General features: G+C 44.1%; 1 protein-coding gene across 3 annotated transcripts in view; it reads left to right on the forward strand.

Moving 5' to 3' along the window:
• erc1a (ELKS/RAB6-interacting/CAST family member 1a) overlaps positions 1-21,135 on the forward strand; it is a 69,849-nt gene that overhangs the window by 43,489 nt on the left and 5,225 nt on the right. For 2 of the 3 annotated variants that reach the window (XM_060927030.1, XM_060927028.1), the window contains 4 exons: positions 5,776-5,936; positions 14,829-14,976; positions 17,171-17,272; positions 17,862-17,888. In XM_060927030.1, the coding sequence (XP_060783013.1) occupies positions 5,776-5,936; positions 14,829-14,976; positions 17,171-17,272; positions 17,862-17,888 (438 nt within the window). Of the gene's footprint in view, positions 1-5,775; positions 5,937-14,828; positions 14,977-17,170; positions 17,273-17,861; positions 17,889-21,135 lie in introns of those variants that run through there. The other variant, XM_060927029.1, reaches the window with a different exon arrangement.

Below are 21,135 nucleotides of genomic sequence, written 5' to 3' on the forward strand. Positions count from 1 at the left end.
GACATCCTAGTTGCTTTGTATATCCATCATCATGGTGGACGCTCATGACGTAGCACATTTTGATCACGTGGTTACAAGTCATCTATTATATTGTTAGGACTAGGACTGTTTTGGCCTCTAGAGGCCGCTGTTATTTCCTTTTCATGTCGTGTTTATTTTGGCCTCTAGAGGCCGCCACTGTTCCTGTGTTTTGTGTTTGTGTTAATTGCCTAATTATCTTCACCTGTGTCCTTAATTAGTTTGTCTATTTATACCCCTGAGTTCAGTCCTCTTGTCACGGAGTCTTTGTGCTGTTATGTTTATCTCCAGTTTCCTTTGTACTGTGTTTTTTGATCTTCTTAGCTTTTGTATTTTTGCACTTTGCTTTTCTTTTGGATTATACTCTTTGGTTTTTTTTGTCTTTTGTTTTGCCCTGTATATAGTGTATATAGTTTAAATAAACCTTTTGATTCTTTTTCTACTTCCGCCTCACGCCTCTGCATTTGAGTCATCCCCCTGGTGGCCTAGTGGGGGTTTGCTGGATTATCACACCAACGAACCAGGTTCGAATCCCAGCAAAACCCTAACAGAAAGACTCCGTCATGACCGACTCAGCAGAGGCTGCTTCAACTGTCTACCCGGCCAACCTTCAGGGAATTATGGCAGCTTTGACACGCTTCGGAGCGACCATGGACGCTCATGGACGTACGCTCACCAGCCAACGTGAGGCCCTCGCTCGCCACGAGGAACTGCTTCAGCAAATTGGGAAAACCCTGGCACAGCTGACATCTCTGCCTGCATCTCCTGCTCCTGATCCAGTTCCTGCTCCTGCTCCAGTGCCTCCTGCAATGCTGCCTTCTTCACCTCGCGAACCCAGCCTTCCTGCACCACAGAGGTATGACGGTAAGCACAGTGAGTGCCGAGAGTTCCTTACCCAGTGTCAACTCACCTTTGAGCTTCAGCCTACCACCTACACTACGGATCGCCGCAAGATTGCCTTTGTGATCACCTTATTAGCTGGTAAGGCGCGAGCCTGGGCTACTGCTATCTGGCAAAGACAGGGACCTGAGTGCTTTGATTTCCAGCTGTTTTCTGAAGAGATGCTTCGGGTCTTCGATCAGGCAGACATCAGTACCGACGCAGCCCGAAAGCTCATGTCCATCCGGCAAGGAGGAAGCGTCGCAGATTACGCCATCTCGTTCCGAACACTCGCAGCAGTAAGTGGATGGAACGAGACTGCCCTGGTGTCAGCCTTCCACCATGGTCTGTCTGACCCCATCAAGGACGGTCTGGCCTCTATTGGATGCCCAAGTGACCTCGAAACCCTCATCTCACATGCTATTCGTCTGGACAACAGGATGAGAGAACGCCACCAAGCCTTGAGCCCCCCCAGCCTCCCTACCTCTACCTGGAGACCGTCTACCTCCTTCAGTGACTGTCCAGAACCCATGCAAGTGGGTCGTACTCGCCTCTCCGCATCTGAGAGGGAGCGCAGAAGGAGGGACAAGTGCTGCATCTACTGTGGCAAGCCTGGTCACTTCCGAGCATCATGTCCCGAACTCTTGGGAAAAGGACCGCCCCGTCCAGCCGAGGGAGGGTTGTGACGGGGCCTACCCTCTCTCCCGGACTCCCTGGCCAAGGAATCTACATCCCGGTCTCCATCTCCTGGGGTGAGTCTGTCCACTCTTGTCAAGCTTTGATAGACTCAGGGGCGGCTGGGAACTTTATGGATATTCACTTCGCCCAAAGCATCAATATTCCGACTGCACCTCTTGAAGTCCCACTGTCTGTGTCTGCCCTCGATGGCCAAGCGTTAGGTGATGGAAGAGTCACCCAAGTTACTTCTCCAGTTTTCCTCCAGTCTCAAGGTCACAAGGAAGAAATATCCCTGCACCTGATTCCTTCACCTGAGTTCCCAGTTATTCTAGGCCTTCCTTGGCTTACTCGCCACAACCCTCGCATAGACTGGGTAACAAGCCAGGTTGTGGAATGGGGCCCTGCATGCCATGCCTCTTGTCTGCTCTCTAGCTCTCCTGTGTCTCCTGCCGAGCCCCCTGATCTCACCGAGTTATCTCAAGTTCCCACAGAGTACTGGGATCTCAAGGAGGTATTCAGCAAGAGCAGGGCCGCCGTTCTTCCTCCGCACCGGGCCTACGACTGTGCCATCGACTTGCTCCCTGGGACTACCCCTCCTCGTGGCAGACTGTTTTCACTCTCTCAGCCAGAACGCAAGGCCATGGAGGAATACCTCAAAGATGCCCTGGTCTCTGGGTTTATTCGACCCTCCACTTCACCTGCTGGAGCCGGCTTCTTCTTTGTCGGCAAGAAGGATGGGGGGCTCCGACCATGTATTGATTACAGGGGCCTGAATAAGATCACTGTGCGCAACCGATATCCCCTTCCGCTGATGTCCACAGCTTTCGACCTGCTCCAAGGCGCCACCGTCTTCACCAAGTTGGACCTACGGAACGCATACCACCTCATCCGTATCCGACAGGGAGACGAGTGGAAGACTGCCTTTAACACCCCGTCTGGGCACTACGAATACCAGGTGATGCCCTTCGGACTCACCAACGCACCAGCTGTTTTTCAGGCCCTAATCAACGACGTCTTAAGGGACATGATTAACCTATACGTTTTTGTCTACCTCGACGACATCCTTATCTTTTCCAAGACCGTGCAGGAGCACCGCCACCATGTCCGCCAGGTTCTCCAGAGGCTGCTACAGAACAATCTGTTCGCCAAGGCCCAGAAATGCGAATTTCATGTTCCCGAGGTCTCCTTTCTGGGATTTATTGTACGGACAGGCCAACTCCAAATGGACCCTGCCAAGACCCTGGCCGTCCGGGATTGGCCTACTCCCAAGTCCGTTAAGGAGGTTCAGCGGTTCTTAGGATTCGCTAACTTCTACCGCAAGTTCATCAGGAACTTCAGTTCTGTGGCAGCACCCATGTCAGACCTCACCAAAGGGACAGGTGGATCTTATGGCTGGTCTCCTCAGGCAGAAAAGGCGTTCAAAGACCTCAAGGACCGCTTCTGCACGGCACCCATTCTGGTTCTCCCGGACACCTCCCAACCATTCATCGTGGAGGTGGACGCCTCGGACAGTGGTGTCGGCGCGGTGCTCTCTCAACGTTCGGAAGGAAAGCTGCACCCCTGCGCTTACTTCTCCCACCGCCTGAGTCCTGCTGAGTCCCGGTACGATGTGGGGGATCGAGAACTGCTAGCGGTCAAACTGGCCCTTGAGGAGTGGAGGCACTGGCTGGAGGGAGCACAACATCCATTCCTGGTTTGGACTGACCACAAGAACCTGGAGTACCTCCAGCAAGCCAAGAGACTGAACCCTCGACAGGCTAGGTGGGCCCTGTTTTTCAGTCGGTTTGACTTCACCCTCTCATACCGCCCCGGCTCCAAGAACACCAAACCTGACGCACTGTCCAGACTGTTCTCTGCCACTAACAGGGAGAATGAAGTCGGGCCTATTATCCCTGTGTCCCGGATTGTGGCCCCTGTCCGCTGGGGTATTGAGGAGGCTGTCCGACGAGCCCAACGCCAGGACCCCGGTCCTGGGACGGGGCCACCAGGCCTCTTGTACGTCCCACATCAAGCCCGGGCCAAGGTTTTCCAGTGGGGTCACTCTTCCCCTCTCACCGCCCACCCGGGAGCTCGGAGGACCCTGGACTTCCTGAAAAGACGCTTCTGGTGGCCTAACATGGAGAAGGAAGTAAGGTCATTTGTCCTGTCCTGTGAGGTTTGCACCAGAACCAAGAACCCACGACAGCGTCCCCAGGGTCTCCTGCATCCTCTGACCATTCCCCGGCGTCCCTGGTCCCACGTGGCAGTCGACTTTATCACGGGTCTCCCTGAGTCACAAGGTAACACGGTCATTTTGGTCTTAGTTGACAGATTCTCCAAGGCCTGCCGCTTCATACCACTGTGCAAACTCCCCTCTGCTCTTGAAACTGCGAAACTTTTGTTTAATCATGTCTTCCGAGTCTTTGGTCTTCCACAGGACATCGTCTCAGACCGAGGGCCCCAGTTCTCCTCCCGAGTGTGGCACGGGTTCTGCAAGGTCATCGGAGCCACTGCCAGCCTCTCCTCTGGGTTTCACCCACAGTCCAATGGTCAGACGGAGAGGCTCAACCAGGACCTGGAAACCACCCTGCGAGGCCTGGCTATGGATAACCCGACATCGTGGAGCACCTGGCTGCCATGGGCGGAGTACGCCCACAACACCCTGCAGTCATCGGCCACCAAGCTGTCGCCATTCCAGTGCCAATTCGGGTTCCAGCCACCTCTGTTCCCGGACCAGGAGGAGGACGCGGGGGTGCCCTCGGTCAACCAATATGTGAGACGGTGTCGCAAGACCTGGAGCAAGGTCAGGAAGACCCTCATACAGACCTCCAGAACCAACCAGACTCAGGCCAACCGCCATAGAAGACCTGCACACGCTTTCCGCCCTGGGCAGCGTGTTTGGCTGTCCACTAAGGACCTTCCACTGCGGGTGGAGAACCGCAAGCTTGCTCCACGCTACATTGGTCCCTTCAAGGTGGTGCGCAGGGTGAACCCTGTCTCCTACCGGCTCCAGTTGCCCCGGACTCTGAGGATCAACCCCACTTTCCATGTTTCCCTGTTACGGCCCGTACTGACGTCTACGTATGCCCCTGCCCCTAGGAACCCCCCACCCCCCCGCATCTTCCAGGGGCAGACTGTGTTCACTGTGAATCGCCTGCTTGACTCCCGCCGGGTCCGCGGCGGGTTGCAATATCTGGTGGACTGGGAGGGCTATGGTCCTGAGGAGCGCTGCTGGGTTCCTGCTCGGGATGTCCTTGATAAAGAACTATGTCGGGACTTCCATTCGGCCCATCCGGATCGCCCTGGGAACGTCAGGAGACGCTCCTAGAGGGGGGGGTCCTGTTAGGACTAGGACTGTTTTGGCCTCTAGAGGCCGCTGTTATTTCCTTTTCATGTCGTGTTTATTTTGGCCTCTAGAGGCCGCCACTGTTCCTGTGTTTTGTGTTTGTGTTAATTGCCTAATTATCTTCACCTGTGTCCTTAATTAGTTTGTCTATTTATACCCCTGAGTTCAGTCCTCTTGTCACGGAGTCTTTGTGCTGTTATGTTTATCTCCAGTTTCCTTTGTACTGTGTTTTTTGATCTTCTTAGCTTTTGTATTTTTGCACTTTGCTTTTCTTTTGGATTATACTCTTTGGTTTTTTTTGTCTTTTGTTTTGCCCTGTATATAGTGTATATAGTTTAAATAAACCTTTTGATTCTTTTTCTACTTCCGCCTCACGCCTCTGCATTTGAGTCATCCCCCTGGTGGCCTAGTGGGGGTTTGCTGGATTATCACACCAACGAACCAGGTTCGAATCCCAGCAAAACCCTAACATATATAGCTAGGGTTACAGTGGGGGGCTAGTCCTCTGGTAACCTTGAGAGTTTGACTCCCTACTCACATCTGTATTGCAGCATGCCTTACCAGATGGCAGTAGGTACCATTTTTATGATGGCCTTTGGTATGACTTGACCGCGCATAGAACTCACGATCTCCTGGTCAAGAGGCGGACACACTAACCACTAGGCCAGCTTACAGTCAGGCCAGAAATAAGCTCCAACTTCATTTCTCTAAAAGGCAACTCATGAAGTATTTGTAGTTTTACTACGGGGGGATGGGGTCAGTTGGAGGAATCTTGTCCGTGTTTTCATTTCAATTACCAATTACATACACGGTAATGACTGGTACTATAGATGACGGTCACACCACAGTGAGCTGTCTGTCTGTTTGTTAAACAGATGGAGGAGCTGCTTGGGGCAATGGAGAAGGTGAAGCAGGAGCTTGAGTCCATGAAAGCCAAGATGTCATCCACCCAACAGTCTCTGGCTGAGAAGGAGGCCCATCTCACCACGCTGAGGGCCGAGAGGAGGAGACATCTGGAGGAAGTTCTTGAGATGAAGTAAGTCGCACAGTTACTGTATCCACTCCAGAGTATGACATGTTGATGATGTAAGGCAACCTTTGTGAGAACTTTGAGGAATTTGTGAGTACTTTATTTTCTCAACCTCCAGCACGACATGTAATCCTATGGAAAGTGGATGCGTTCCTTCTGGAAGAATTTCCATTTTTTTAAATTCTGTTACTAGCTCTTTTTTTTTTTTTTTTAGTAACAGTGGACCTTGCAAAACTGAATGAAGACAAGCATGTTGTAAGTTGGGGGGCTAAGCGAAAAATTGTTTCTGAATCAAAAGTATATCATTACCAATATTCCAATATTGCAATGTAACTAAAATACCAATTTGGCTTTTTTTTTTTGGACAATACGTACAGTGACATTTGAACTGTGTCTACATATTGTCAAGCCACAAGAGCAGTTTAAATAAACATTTTCAATCTCCAAAGCTACAGTGAAAGCAAACAACCTCCTGATTACCAGAGTTAATCTTTATTTCGTCTCTATTGCTGGGAACAATTAACAGTTATTCCACAAAATCGAGTCGTACATGAGCTGATAGCTATAAGCTATAGCTATAAGCCATGTATGATGTATGATTGAGTGGAATAACTGTTTTATTATTCACTGAACTTTGAGAAACAGAGCATTTTTATTTTTTAGCAAATTCGATAAAGTTTTGTCTAAACTTTATACAAAACTTCCGACAAAACCATTTCCGCTTTGAATGTAAACAAACCAGTGAAATGACAGTAGCAATTTGTGAAAAATGCGATAATAATAATTCTAAATAAAAAAAAGGATATGTTCTTACCATCAAATACTTCTATTCCATATTTTGTTGCTTTTTATTTTTTATTTTTTGGGGTTTTGTTTTCAAGTAGAGTTTTTATTTTGTCCTCGGTTGGTTCAGCAACACGCTCCGCCATTTTTTTTTCTCTACTCATGGTATATGAGCTGATATCCTAGTAGTAGAGTAGCCAATCAGAGCGTGCGATTGCTCATATCCAGTGAATGTGGATAGAATAGTACAGCATATCTAGTCTAGATAGCAAGCTATGATAGTAAGTTGGCCAATACTCACAAGGATTGGTAAACATTGTTTTGTTTACAGTGTTTGGTTCATCTGAGTTGCATTTTTCCAGCACAAAAAGTACCCTGACCAGTGCTTTTTCTGTTGAAATCCTGTAGAAAGTGTGGCATCCCCAGTTTTAAGATGCCTCAGAGTGCTAAGGCATCTTAAAACTGGGGATGCCTTAGTATTTGGTGGAGCCGTTGCAAAGAGAGACAGGCTGTTCCATATAACACATTTAAAGCAGCAATAAAAAAATCGATGCACTCATAAATCTGAAAGTGGGCTTTGAAATGTCACATACACTATCACGCACATCAGGCTTGTCAAACTTGTGTGTTGTAAGCAGACTGAATCGTAAACTGAGAAGTTTACCAAACAGCCAGTCAAGCTGGAGCCACATTCACGGTGCATTACATAATGAATTTAACTTTCATACAAACAAGTTTAGGACCTAAAAATATGGCACTTTATTTCTGTCTGAGTATGCAAATCATTACAAACCTGTTTCACTGGTAAGGTTCTGGATATTCCACTACAAGTCAGTGTACAGTTTTTTCATTTATTCTGAAAAAATATAAAGGGTGATTAAGACACTGAGATTGCATATTTTAGTGTGTGTTACTCCTCAACTGATATACAGCCAATAAAATATCATTAGCTGTTATTTCAAGTTTATGGTACAAGTGAGGTCACGTGTCTTTTGTAATAGAGAAGCTGCAGTTTTGATCAGATTTGAGATGGTTTATGGGCTTCTTTGAAATACGGTATTTATACAATTTTGGAAACTCTACTTGGTTCTTTTGCATATTTTTTGGTGGCTTGGGGGGATGTAAAGTACTTTAAAGCTGCAGTATGTAACCTTTACAGATTTGGAGATCCTTGTTGTCGAAGTGAAATAAGGTATTTCAAACATATTTTAAGTGTAATGAAGCCTCATCTCCATAGTAGTGGCATCGGTTGCTCTGTGAGTCTGTGATAACATATTAAATAGTTATTCCACGAAACTGAGTCGTACATGAGCTGATAGCCATGTACGACGAGACTGAGTGGAATAACTGTTTTATTCTATCCACATTAACTGGATTTTGAGCAACAGAGTATTTTTATTTTTTGCAAATTCGATAAATAAAATCTTTACACAAAACATCCAACAAAATAATTTCCGCTTAGAAAGTAAACAAACCGGCGAAATGACAGTAGCAATTTGTGAAAAATGTGATAATAATTCTTGAAGAAAAAAAAGATACGCTATTACCAACAAATATTTTTATTCCATATTTTGTTGCTTTTTTGAGTAACACACTCCACCATTTTGTTTTTCTCTACTCAGGGTATATGAGCTGATATCCTAGTAGTTGAGTAGCCAATCAGAGTGTGTGATTGCTCATATCCAGTGAATGTGGATAGAATAATCTGACATAAGTCTGAAAAAAACCCCAGGTCACATGACAGCTCGAAATATGGTACGTTTCCAGGAAGATTTGCGGGAACAGTTTTCGCAACAGATTCAATAACAGTACCTCATATAACATCACAAAAACATACTGCTGCTTTAAATATACAGATCACAACTTTATTTTATTTTATTTACTTTTTTATTATACCAACACAAAAGCTGTACAATATCACAAAACAAAAAAAAGACAATAGACAGTAGTGCATCGACAGTGAATACTAGATATGTAATAAACAAAGGGAAGAGGTAGATTTTTTAAAGTGCAAATTAAATCCTTAAGTGATTCATACAGTATCAGTGATTTGTAGTATATACACCATACCAGTCAAAAATTTGTACACCCCTACTCATCCATAGGTGTTCCCGTACCCCAATCACCCTCCCCACTGCAGAACAACACCAAAGACACCAAAACCCTGAAACAACCTATGGAACACATATGGAATTATGTGATAAACATCCATCCATCCATTATCCGTAACCGCTTATCCTGTGCAGGGTTGCGGGCAAGCTGGAGCCTATCCCAGCTGACTACGGGCGAAAGGCGGGGTACACCCTGAACAAGTCGCCAGATCATCGCAGGGCCGACACATAGACACAGACAACCATTCACACTCACATTCACACCTACGGTCAATTTAGAGTCACCAGTTAACCTAACCTGCATGCCTTTGGACTGTGGGGGAAACCGGAGCACCCAGAGGAAACCCACGCGGACACGGGGAGAACATGCAAACTCCGCACAGAAAGGCCTCTGTCGGCCACTGGGCTCGAACCCAGAACCCTCTTGCTGTGAGGCGACAGTGCTAACCACTACACCACTGTGCTGCCTGTGATAAACAAAGAGTGGTTAAAAAAAATAATTTTATATTCTTCCGAGTAGCCACTGGCCTTTCCTTTCCCTTCCCTTTAACATTTTAACAGAAACTCTGAAAAACTGGATGGCATGGGTTACAGAATGGCAGTGAAAAATGTGTCTTGTTAGTGAGGGAGTAGAAGGGGATTTATGACAGATTTTAATTGAAAATATACTATATACAGGGCGGCACGGTGGTGTAGTGGTTAGCGCTGTCGCCTCACAGCAAGAAGGTCCTGGGTTCAAGCCCCGGGGCCGGCAAGGGCCTTTCTGTGTGGAGTTTGCATGTTCTCCCCGTGTCCGCGTGGGTTTCCTCCGGGTGCTCCGGTTTCCCCCACAGTCCAAAGACATGCAGGTTAGGTTAACTGGTGACTCTAAATTGACCGTAGGTGTGAATGTGAGTGTGAATGGTTGTCTGTGTCTATGTGTCAGCCCTGTGATGACCTGGCGACTTGTCCAGGGTGTACCCCGCCTTTCGCCCGTAGTCAGCTGGGATAGGCTCCAGCTTGCCTGCGACCCTGTAGAAGGATAAAGCGGCTAGAGATAATGAGATGAGATGAGATAGTATATACAAAATACAATCATGAACAAAAATCAAATCAAATCAAGTTTATTTGTACAGCGCTTTTAACAATAAACATTGTCGCAAAGCAGCTTTACAGAATTTGAGCGACTTAAAACATGAGCTAATTTTATCCCTAATCTATCCCCAATGAGCAAGCCTGTGGCGACGGTGGCAAGGAAAAACTCCCTCAGACGACATGAGGAAGAAACCTCGAGAGGAACCAGACTCAAAAGGGAACCCATCCTCATTTGGGCAACAACAGACAGCCTGACTATAATATTAACAGTTTTAACAGGTATAACCCTCAACTGTCCTCATGGGGCCGTCCTTCACAGGAGTGGGGCGATAAAACTCCGACCAGACACAGGGCACCAGGATGGATCAAGCAGGTCCGAGGGGCAGAAGAGGCCAGCATCTCAATCCCAGGATCAACATGTAACTCAGAGGGACAGATGGGGGGAGAGAGAGAGAGAGAGAGAGAGAGAAAGAAAACACGTTGTTAGGTATGCCCTAAAAATGACAAGTATTAAATCTGTGTGGTAGGCTCGCAGAGACGAGAGTCTTTACATCAGGCATGACGCACAATGGCATGTTAATATGGTAAAAAATATATCATGACCTGCTCTGGCTGGATGCTTGATTGGGTGATGGGAGCACACTCCTCAGCAATGATGAGATGCAGATGGGACCCTTAGGGCTGGCCAAGACAATTCAGTTACATTTCACCGGGTCTGGGACATGCGACAGAATGTCTGACGGCCGATTCCCTGCAGGCTACGATAGCCAGTCGAGGTCCCCACCGTCTCCACCAAAAGATTTCCTGTTGACTCCATGTAACTCAGAGGGACAGATTTGGGGGGGGGGGGGGGGGGGGGGGGAAAGAAAACACAGGTGGTTAGGTATGCCCAATGTCACCTGAATAAGTAGGAACAGTATACATATTGCACCGAGTACAAGCAGGGACTCCGGCAACTAACTATGACAGCATAACTAAAAGGAGAGAGCCAGAAGGTAACACAGGCATGAGGGAGCCCCGGGACATAAAGCAGCCAGCCACTGCACCGTCAACAAACTCGAGTGAGCAAGCGAGTGGGGACTGACAGCATCCATACATCCCAGTTTACCAAAACACTCTATGTCTGAGGACCCTCCAGATCTACTCCTTTACCTCATAAACACCATTAACAAAAGGCTTGACTAAACAGATATGTTTTCAGCCTAGACTTAAATGCTGAGACTGTGTCTGATTCCCGAACATTACTTGGAAGGCTGTTCCATAACAGTGGGGCTTTGTAAGAAAAGGCTCTGCCCCCTGATGTAGCCTTCACTATACGAGGTACCAGCAGATAGCCTGCACCTTTTGATCTAAGTAGGCGTGGCGGGTCATAGAGGAGCAGAAGTTCACTCAGGTACTGTGGTGCGAGACCATTTAGTGCTTTAAAGGTCAATAGTAGTATTTTATAATCAATACGAAATTTTATTGGGAGCCAATGCAGTGTGGATAAGACAGGCGTGATGTGGTCATATTTTCTAGTTCTAGTAAGAACTCTTGCTGCAGCATTTTGAACTAACTGGAGCTTGTTTATGGGCGGCACGGTGGTGTAGTGGTTAGCGCTGTCGCCTCACAGCAAGAAGGTCCTGGGTTCGAGCCCCGGGGCCGGCGAGGGCCTTTCTGTGTGGAGTTTGCATGTTCTCCCCGTGTCCGCGTGGGTTTCCTCCGGGTGCTCCGGTTTCCCCCACAGTCCAAAGACATGCAGGTTAGGTTAACTGGTGACTCTAAATTGACCGTAGGTGTGAATGTGAGTGTGAATGGTTGTCTGTGTCTATGTGTCAGCCCTGTGATGACCTGGCGACTTGTCCAGGGTGTACCCCGCCTCTCGCCCGTAGTCAGCTGGGATAGGCTCCAGCTTGCCTGCGACCCTGTAGAAGGATAAAGCGGCTAGAGATAATGAGATGAGATGAGAATGGAGCTTGTTTATGCACTTATTGGAACATCCAGACAGTAAGGCATTACAATAATCCAACCTGGAGGTAACGAAAGCATGGACTAGTTTTTCTGCATCATGCAATGACATTAAATTTCTTATCTTTGCAATATTTCTGAGATGAAAGAAAGCTATCCGGGTGATGTTATCAATGTGAGTTTCGAATGAAAGACTGGGGTCAATAATCACTCCGAGGTCTTTTACTGCTGCACGTGAAGAAACAGAAAGGCCATCCAGAGTTACTGTGTAATCAGAAAACTTACTTCTAGCTGTATGTGGTCCTAGCACAAGTACTTCAGTCTTGTCAGAGTTAAGCAGAAGGAAATTTATAAGCATCCAGTGTCTAATGTCCTTAACACATTCCTCAATTTTATTAAGCTGGTGTCTCTCATCAGGTTTTGCAGAGACATACAACTGTGTGTCATCAGCATAACAGTGGAAACTAATACAATTTTTACGAATAATATCGCCCAGAGGTAACATATATAGAGAAAAAAGCAGTGGACCCAAGACAGAACCTTGTGGAACACCAAACTTTACCTCGGTACGTCTAGAAATATCACCATTTATATCAACATACTGATAACGATCAGTTAGATAAGACCTGAGCCAGGAGAGGACCATTCCCTTAACTCCCACAACATTTTCTAGTCTATCCAGAAGAATGGAATGATCAATGGTATCAAATGCTGCACTAAGGTCAAGCAACACAAGTAGCGAGACAAAGCCCTGATCAGACGCCAACAGTAGGTCGTTTACTACTTTAACCAGTGCTGTCTCTGTGCTATGATGAGGTCTAAATCCTGACTGATACATTTCATGGATGTTATTCCTATGTAAATATGAGCATAACTGCTGTGCCACAGCTTTTTCAAGGATCTTGGAGATAAAGGGGAGGTTTGATATTGGCCGATAATTGGACAGCTGACAGGGATCAAGGTCAGGTTTTTTAATCAGGGGTTTGATAACTGCTAGTTTAAAGGATTTGGGTACATAGCCAATCATAAGAGAAGAATTTATTATTTTTAGAAGCGGTTCAATTACTCCAGGCATTATCTGTTTGAATAGATGTGTCGGTAAGGGATCTAGTACGCAAGTTGAGGCTTTTGATGTAGAGATTAATGAGAGTAATTCAGTTTCTTTTAGGGGAGTAAAACATTCTAACTGATGATCTGATACAGTTATATTGTTAACTACAAGGTCACTTTCATTGTCTAACCTTAAATTAGTAGTTTGAATTTTTTGTCGGATATTCTCAATTTTGTCATTAAAAAAATTCATGAAGTCGTTGCTACTACATACTGCAGGTGTGCATGTGTTGATAGTGGACTTATTCCTGGTTAATTTTGCTACAGTATTAAATAGGAATCTAGGATTATTTTTGTTATCTTCTATTAGGGAGGAGAGATATGTTGATCTCGCAGCACTAAGAGCTTTTCTATACTTCAGGAAGCTCTCCTTCCACGCCAATTTGAACACTACCAATTTTGTTTGACGCCATTTACGTTCCAATTTTCGAGTGGTCTGTTTTAATGTGCGAGTGTCATCATTATACCAGGGTGCTAATTTTTTGTCTCTGACCATTTTCCTTTTTAGAGGAGCTACATTATCTAAAGTATGGCGGAATGTTGACTCTAAGCATTCAGTTGCCTGATCGAGTTCTGCAAAAATAAAACCTTGTGGGTTTTTGGGACATTCACTGGTACGCAATGTGACATCCCACTTTATACACTGCATACTGTGGTGTTATTTTCTGCCTCCAAATCTACAGTGACAAGCCAAAAAACCCTCATCAGCAGATTTAACCCAATCTTTATTTTATCCAGATAGCATATATATATATATATATGCAAGGCGGCATAGTGGTTAGCACTGTCGCCTCACAGCAAGAAGGTCTGGGTTTGAGCCCAGCAGCCGATGAGGGCCTTTCTGTGCAGAGTTTGCATGTTCTCCCCATGTCTGTGTGGGTTTCCTCCGGGTGCTCCGGTTTCCCCCACAGTCCAAAGACATGCAGGTTAGGTTAACTGGTGACTCTAAATTGACCGTAGGTGTGAATGTGAGTGTGAATGGTTGTCTGTATCTATGTGTCAGCCCTGTGATGACCTGGCGACTTGTCCAGGGTGTACCCCGCCTTTCGCCCGTAGTCAGCTGGGATAGGCTCCAGCTTGCCTGCGACCCTGTAGAACAGGATAAGCGACTACAGATAATGGATGGATGGATATATATATATATGTGTGTGTGTGTGTGTGTGTATGGATCACTGATCTGTAACAGGGAGCAAGTCTGTATACATCACTTCTGTAACCTGTGCTCAGGTAATAATAATTGGTTAAGAAACCATATGTTTAATTTTGTGTGTGTATGTGTGTTTCAGTCAGTAATGGGTTGTTATCAGGAACTAGATTGTTGATGGATAATAAGTGAGTCATTCTCATTTGACCTTCATTATCAACAGCTGTAAGTCTTGGGGGAAAAAAACAGTCCTGGAGAATGAGTTCTTAAAAAGAGTGGGAAGGCTGATGTGATATGGAAACGAAGAGGCTTTTTGCACGATTTAGCTGGGGTGTTGAGTCATGCAGTGCCATCAATGTGTCAAAGTTGGGTGATGAATTTAACTTTAAAAAGGCATGAGTTTCACATTAGTGACTTGTGGGAGTTGCTTTCTTCCAATGTTTGTGCAAAGATAACGGAGGCAGAAAATGAGTCATACTTCTGTACTCGTGGGAAACTATCTGACATCTATCTTATGTTTAAAGAATGAAGCATAAACATACTATGAATTTTATATATGCATTAATTTGGTGAAAACAGGTCACATGCAATGTAAACCTCTGACAAATATGCTGAAATTTGGGTCCTGCTAATCCTTATGAGCGAGTTTTAAGGAGAAATACTCATACTGTGGAGGGATTTGTCATTCGACTTGTACCCTTTTAAAATGACAGTAAATGTTTCATGTAGGCAGGAGGCTCTGTTGGCTGCGATCAGCGAGAAAGATGCTAACATTGCCCTGTTGGAGCTGTCCTCGTCCAAAAAGAAAAAGACGCATGAGGAAGTGGCGCAGCTACGAAGGGAGAAGGACCGTCTGGTGCAACAGCTCAAACAGCAGGTACGGACTGTATCACAGAGCTCTGGCTGAGACTGCGTGTGCGTGTGTGTGTGTGTGTACTTGTAGGAGATGAGTCTAAGCTTTTAAGGTCAAGTTGTTTGTTTGGTTGCCACCAGAAACCATTTTGTTTAGTGCATAGTGATAAAAGAGATAATACAGCTGGGCTTGAGGTGTTTTTAATAAATATCTTGCTGTATGAGGATCATTCTCAGTGTCGTACTCTGATCCATGCAATAACAAGGATGTAATGGTTGGAAGATTTGGATCTATACACTGATTTTAAAAAAGACAATAATTCTAATAATGTATTGTAAATAAATTATTATCGATAATTGATTATCAGACTTGAACTAAATCAATTATTATCCAAAAGATCAGACAACTACTAGTGTGTAAAAAAAAATTATTTATATTACACAACTGATTTGTCCATAACTGTGATACTTTTAAAATAGTCCTTCTCAATGCCATCATCATCATCATCATCATCATCATCACTGGCGAATTAACTGTAGATTCTGAACAAAGTTGGTCACATATCAATCACCATATCGTATCGTGTTGTATCATATCGTATTTAAATAATATTGGCTGGCATTGAGCGGTAGGTCAGATATATTCCATTCAGCAAGTCGAAGATGAGTTCAATATCATGCTCGCTGAATTAAATATATCTATCTGATATACCACGAAAAAAAGCCAGCCAGTATTATTATTAGTATTAAGCGGCTAGAGATGAGATGAGATGAGATTCCTTTTGGTGTTCAAGGCGTCTTTCTCTTTCAAGATTCTCTCAAAATCTTCCGTATTTAACAAGGCAAACCTGGTGGCCATGTTTGCTTACAAATTGTCGCAGTCGCTCGCTAGCGCGGAAGATGTGTCTCTTTTCCAGTTTTTCTATATCCAGTGGTATGTTTTTCTCTTGTAAATATGCATGAAGAATATCCAACGAAGTTTTGGTAGCCTTTCAGTGCGTCTTTCTCTTTCCTGGCATACAAAGAAATGCTTCTGTGCATGCACAGCAGAAAAATTTCTCACTGGATATTCGCATCAGGTCTGACGCGTGACGTCATGTTGTTTTGACAACCATGCAATATCGTAAACCATATTTAACGCTCATTCTCCATTGGGTAGAGTGGCATAATACATGAAGTAGAGGTCTGCGCGGGACAGAATTTTCAGTCCCGCTCCCGCCCGCTCCCGCATTGTGCAGTCCCGCTCCCGCAAAGAATTATGATTTTCAGTCCCGCTCCCGCCCGCGCCTGCCATATTTTGTCCCGCTCCCGCCCGCAAATCCCGCATGATGCAGACGTTCGCATTATTTCTCACGAAAGTTCTTGTCATTGGCTTGGGGAATTAAACATGCTGAGCTTAGCTGAGCTCTCCACTGACCGATCCTTCATCTAGCGCACGTAGCGAGGGTGCGCATTGCCAGGCAACTCTTTTGAAAGCAGCACTTACTTCTGAAGCACTGTGAGCTTCACTAGAGGAGCTCTGCTCTTCTGCCATGATCGGAGATCTCAAACACGGAAGAGCGGAAAGGAATCGGAAACGTACGCGAGATTAGACCACATCCGCAAATTTAGGCATCTTAAAATGTTTTTATTAATGCCAAATAAAATATCCAGCACAAATTATATATGATAGACAAATTAATAATTTATAAATTTTATTTTAAACACGTTTTTAGTTAGCGGGACTGCAGCTTATCACCTCTCCCGCCCGCTCCCGCATTGTGCATGCCCCCCCGCGCCCGCAATGAGCTTTCAAAATTTGTTCCGCGCCGCACTGCTTTGCGTCGGGTCCCGCGGGACTCCCGCGGGAGTGCAGGGCTCTAACATGAAGGATAAGTGATATGCTAACAATATTGCATGCTATCAAACCAAATGAATGAAACCCGCTGGAAGGGAATAGAACACGTTTTTATTCCATTGAAAAAGTGTCCTGTATGTATAATAATGCATCATATTGTATAGTATCATCTTCAGCAGCCTCAGTGGTATTGTCAAAAACTTGAATCTTAATCATATTGTATTATGTGGAATCCTGAGTTTTATAACCCTTTGCAGGAGCACACTAGCCAAGTCGATAGATTCCATATCTGCTCCTCTTTTTTTCCCTTTCTTCTCTGTCTCTTTTCCTTCTCTCTCCTCCTGGTTTTTCCTTCACACCTGCACCACCTCTTTTCTCCTAGACACAGAATCGGATGAAGCTCATGGCAGATAACTATGACGATGGCCATCTGAAAACGCCACCTGACCAGACCAACCACAAAGCTCCGAAATCCCCCGATCAGGTCACAATCCACTGCTCGGTCCCAGTTCCACAGATTGATCATACTCTACCATTGCCATCGTCTTGTTTTTCCTTTATTATTTAATATCTCAGCATTTTAATATGGATGAATATAAAATGTTCATAAAGATTTCCCATTCAGCAAGCCATTTTAAGGTAGCAGACCCCTGATCAGAGCTGAGGTCATTTCCATTCAATTGCTGGGTTTTTTTTGCAGGATATTTTTTGGTATTTGAATTGGAAATGGACACCCTGTTCATATTGGTGTCAGTTTCCCTTTCAGTCCTTTTACCACGTTAAATGAAATGGAAGTGATCCCAACTCTAATGCAGACTCATCTGTCAATAAATCATGACTTCTCAAGCCTACAGGTGTTTCTCTGATTCACATCAGTAGAAGTTGTCGCTAAGTACAGATCCAGGATTGGTTTTATAATGCGAAATAATGTTAAGTACCTAAAAGTGCCAAACATGCCAAACTGACCCTGGGTCTTTATTTGGCAGTCACTTCTACCTGGAACTGTTCACACACTAACCGGATCTTCTTTCCCATGCTGCACTTGGCTGAACCCCTGCCATCTTAACCAATAGGATGATGAGGAGGGCATTTGGGCGTAGTCGCTCTGGCAGCCATTTTTGTTTTAGAAGGGTGAGCACTTGTTTGATGTTTGTATAAAAAGCCAACCTCAGCAGCCCTTTTCTTCCCCCACACCACGCTCTTCCCGTCATAGCCATGCAAGAACATCCAGCAACACACACATATTAACTTCCATAACATCTCAATCCATCATCTGTACCAGTCAGTTACTGGAGAATAAGAAAAACATAACAAAACTTTCTGTTTGCATCTCGAAGGCTGTTGTGTTTTTTAAAGTCAATATTTTGCTGATGATTGACATTTCCCTGTTCGTGCTGCTAAAATGTGGCCTGTGTATCTCATTGCCCTTTATGTTGTTTAGATTTGTCCGTCTTTTTTGTGCTGTTTTAGATCCTGCATGAAACACTCGCTTGCTGTCTTTCTCCATTTCCTTCACTCCACATCCAAACAAATTTGTCTCACCCCTGTTAATTAAGGGCACAGTTTATATTAGGACTGATGTAACCTTTTAAAACGACAGCGATAAAAACATGGTGGCAACTCAGTCATGGTGGCAGAGCTGTGCTTTACATAATTACATAACATTTTGGCAGCTCTCGTGATTTCTGTATAACACGCAGAAAAAGATTTCTTATCATAAAGAATATGATGTTTAACACTTATGGAGGTCCTGAAACAGTGCCTTTACTATTAGGTTGTGTTAAATATTGAATATCCAAGGATACAGTACATCAAGATGTATGCTTTGCATTAAACAGCAGATATATTGTTAGCTAACATTAATAAACCATGTGTAATTTACTGTATAAGGACTACAATATAACGGTGTGGGCTATTAGTTATGTATACCAGCATGTCCCCGAAGTGTTTTCTCCTTCTTATATCACAGCAATTTGCCAATGATTACAAATGTTAACGTATTAATGAACAACACATCGTGTCATTTTCTTCCATTTAGAGTTACATTTAACAGTTATTCCATGAAATCAAGTCGTACATGAGCTGATAGCTGACGAAGCACGTAGCACCGAGTCGGCTATAAGCCATGTACGACGAGATTGAGTGGAATAACTGTTTCATTCTATCCACAGTCACTGGATTTTGAGAAACAGAGCATTTTTATATTTTGCAAATTCGATAAATAAAAGCTTTATACAAAACGTTCGACAAAATAATTTCCGCTTAGAATGTAAACAAACCGGCGAAATGACAGGAGCAATCTGTGAATAAGTGCTATAATAATAATAATAATAATAATAATAATTATTGAAAAATGAAAAAAGATACATTCTTACCATCAAATATTTTTATTCCAGATTTTGTTGCTTTTTTGTATTTTTGCGGTTTTGTTTTCGAGTACAATTTTTATTTCGTCCTCAGTTGGTTCAGCAACACGCTCCGCCATTTTGTTTTTCTCTGCTCACGGTATATGAGCTGATAGCCTTGTAGTAGAGTAGCCAATCAGAGTGCGTGATTGCTCATATCCAGTGAATGTGGATAGAATAATTAATGCTATTGAGTGAGACAAGACAAGCTCGCTTCTGTTATTACTTTTGTTATAACAGCTATAAACAGTTGTTCACTCACCAGCCTTTCTGTCTCGGCTTGTTTTTGGGTTGTCTTTGTATCGGTTCGTCCACGTATCTATCCGAGATTCCTGTTAGCACCATTTCATGAACAAGCGGTTGTACGATTTATTTGGAAACATCATTGTAACCAGCAGATGAATTGGTTAGATTTCGGAATTGGTCCAAATAGGGTCAAGGTCACAGCAGGTTAAATCATTTTTCTTCCTGTTATAGTGTAGCTTCCTTCCTGTTTGAAGTATATTTTAAGGATATTTCAGGCATACAAATTAGTAAGAAAAATGGCTTGATTAGTTGAAGTTAAGTTCTACTTCTATCTCTATTTTGAAATTATTAAGACAAAAATGCAGCTTGTCATCTTACCGAGCATGTGGAAAGCAGTTCATTTCCCTGTCCTGAAGACTCTCTAATGGTGGAAAACATACTGACACTTAGTTACAAAGTGCTGACATGAGAGACACTTTCCTTAAATGCTAAATAAATATCTACTGAGATAAATCTTTACCATATCAATAATTATAAATTTTTCTTCGTTAAATGTCATGTTTTTGAATCAGTTTATCATTATGTGGTTTATCAACTGATTTTTGAATCAGTTGTACATTATGCGGAGCCCGTGGCGAACTGTTACTATTAGAGTTGGGACTTGAGCTCAGCCAAACCTTAGCCAGACACACCAAAAAAGCAACAGGGCAAAGGATTTTGCAAGGGATTAGCAGCAGGCTGCCAGGTCGCTCCGTTGTGTGTAGCTGTGGATGTAGATTTTAAAAGTAATTAAGTAAATTACATAAGAAAATGAATACTTAAGTGTGAGTGAAAAATACTGTATCGAGCGCGCGTGGAAGAAGAGTCTAGAGACAGAAATTTTAGTTTCTCGGTCGTTAGCCTGTGCTACTTGCTCTCGATAGCACTGGCTTGACCGCTTTATTAGCATTCGCTAACACTACTGATGAATGCTACACCGGCTGGAAGGTGACTTCACTGCTGAGCTGACAGCGCCGACTCATGGTTAAGCTCACGTTGGACTTCGAGAATGCAGAGGGCGATAAATTTTTGGTCCCTCCCACTAGAAATCAAAATCTGATTGGTTAATTCATCCGTCACTTCCTACATAAACATACACTGCCATGGCCTTCTGTCCCGGCAATGAAGTCCTAAGCAATGAGTGAGCAGCTCGAAACTCTTCTCAGCCTAGAGACAACAAACAAACAAATCTCAGTGGATTTTAACGTTTTCAGGACATAACCCTTTCATTTCTGAAGCAAATTTGATAGAAAATGAGGCCAAATTAGAATAAGAAGAGAATAATTATTATGAAATTATGAAAGAATGAAAGCAATTAAAGAATGAAATAAATTAAAATAACATTTGAAATGCTGATGTGTTTGGGCCTTCTCTGAATGCTTCCCCTCTGTTTGGAACGTGTGCCATACTAGCACCATTTAGGCAAAAATGCTGTTACCTCAGCTTGGTCTCAGAGGTTCGGTGTCATGTTTGCACACTCCAGAAGCATGTGTTTCTGTGTTGAAATGCATGTCCTGTCAACATGTCCAGTCTTTAATGAGTATCTTGAGTTACCTTTCGTGATCATGCTCTGGATCTGACACTATTTGTATTCAGATGTTAGTACAGAATGCTCTCAGTGCATGAGAACCATAACAGATTGGAATGTTTATCTACG

Source organism: Neoarius graeffei, chromosome 8, assembly GCF_027579695.1.
Source record: "Neoarius graeffei isolate fNeoGra1 chromosome 8, fNeoGra1.pri, whole genome shotgun sequence".
NCBI classification, from domain to species: domain Eukaryota; kingdom Metazoa; phylum Chordata; class Actinopteri; order Siluriformes; family Ariidae; genus Neoarius; species Neoarius graeffei.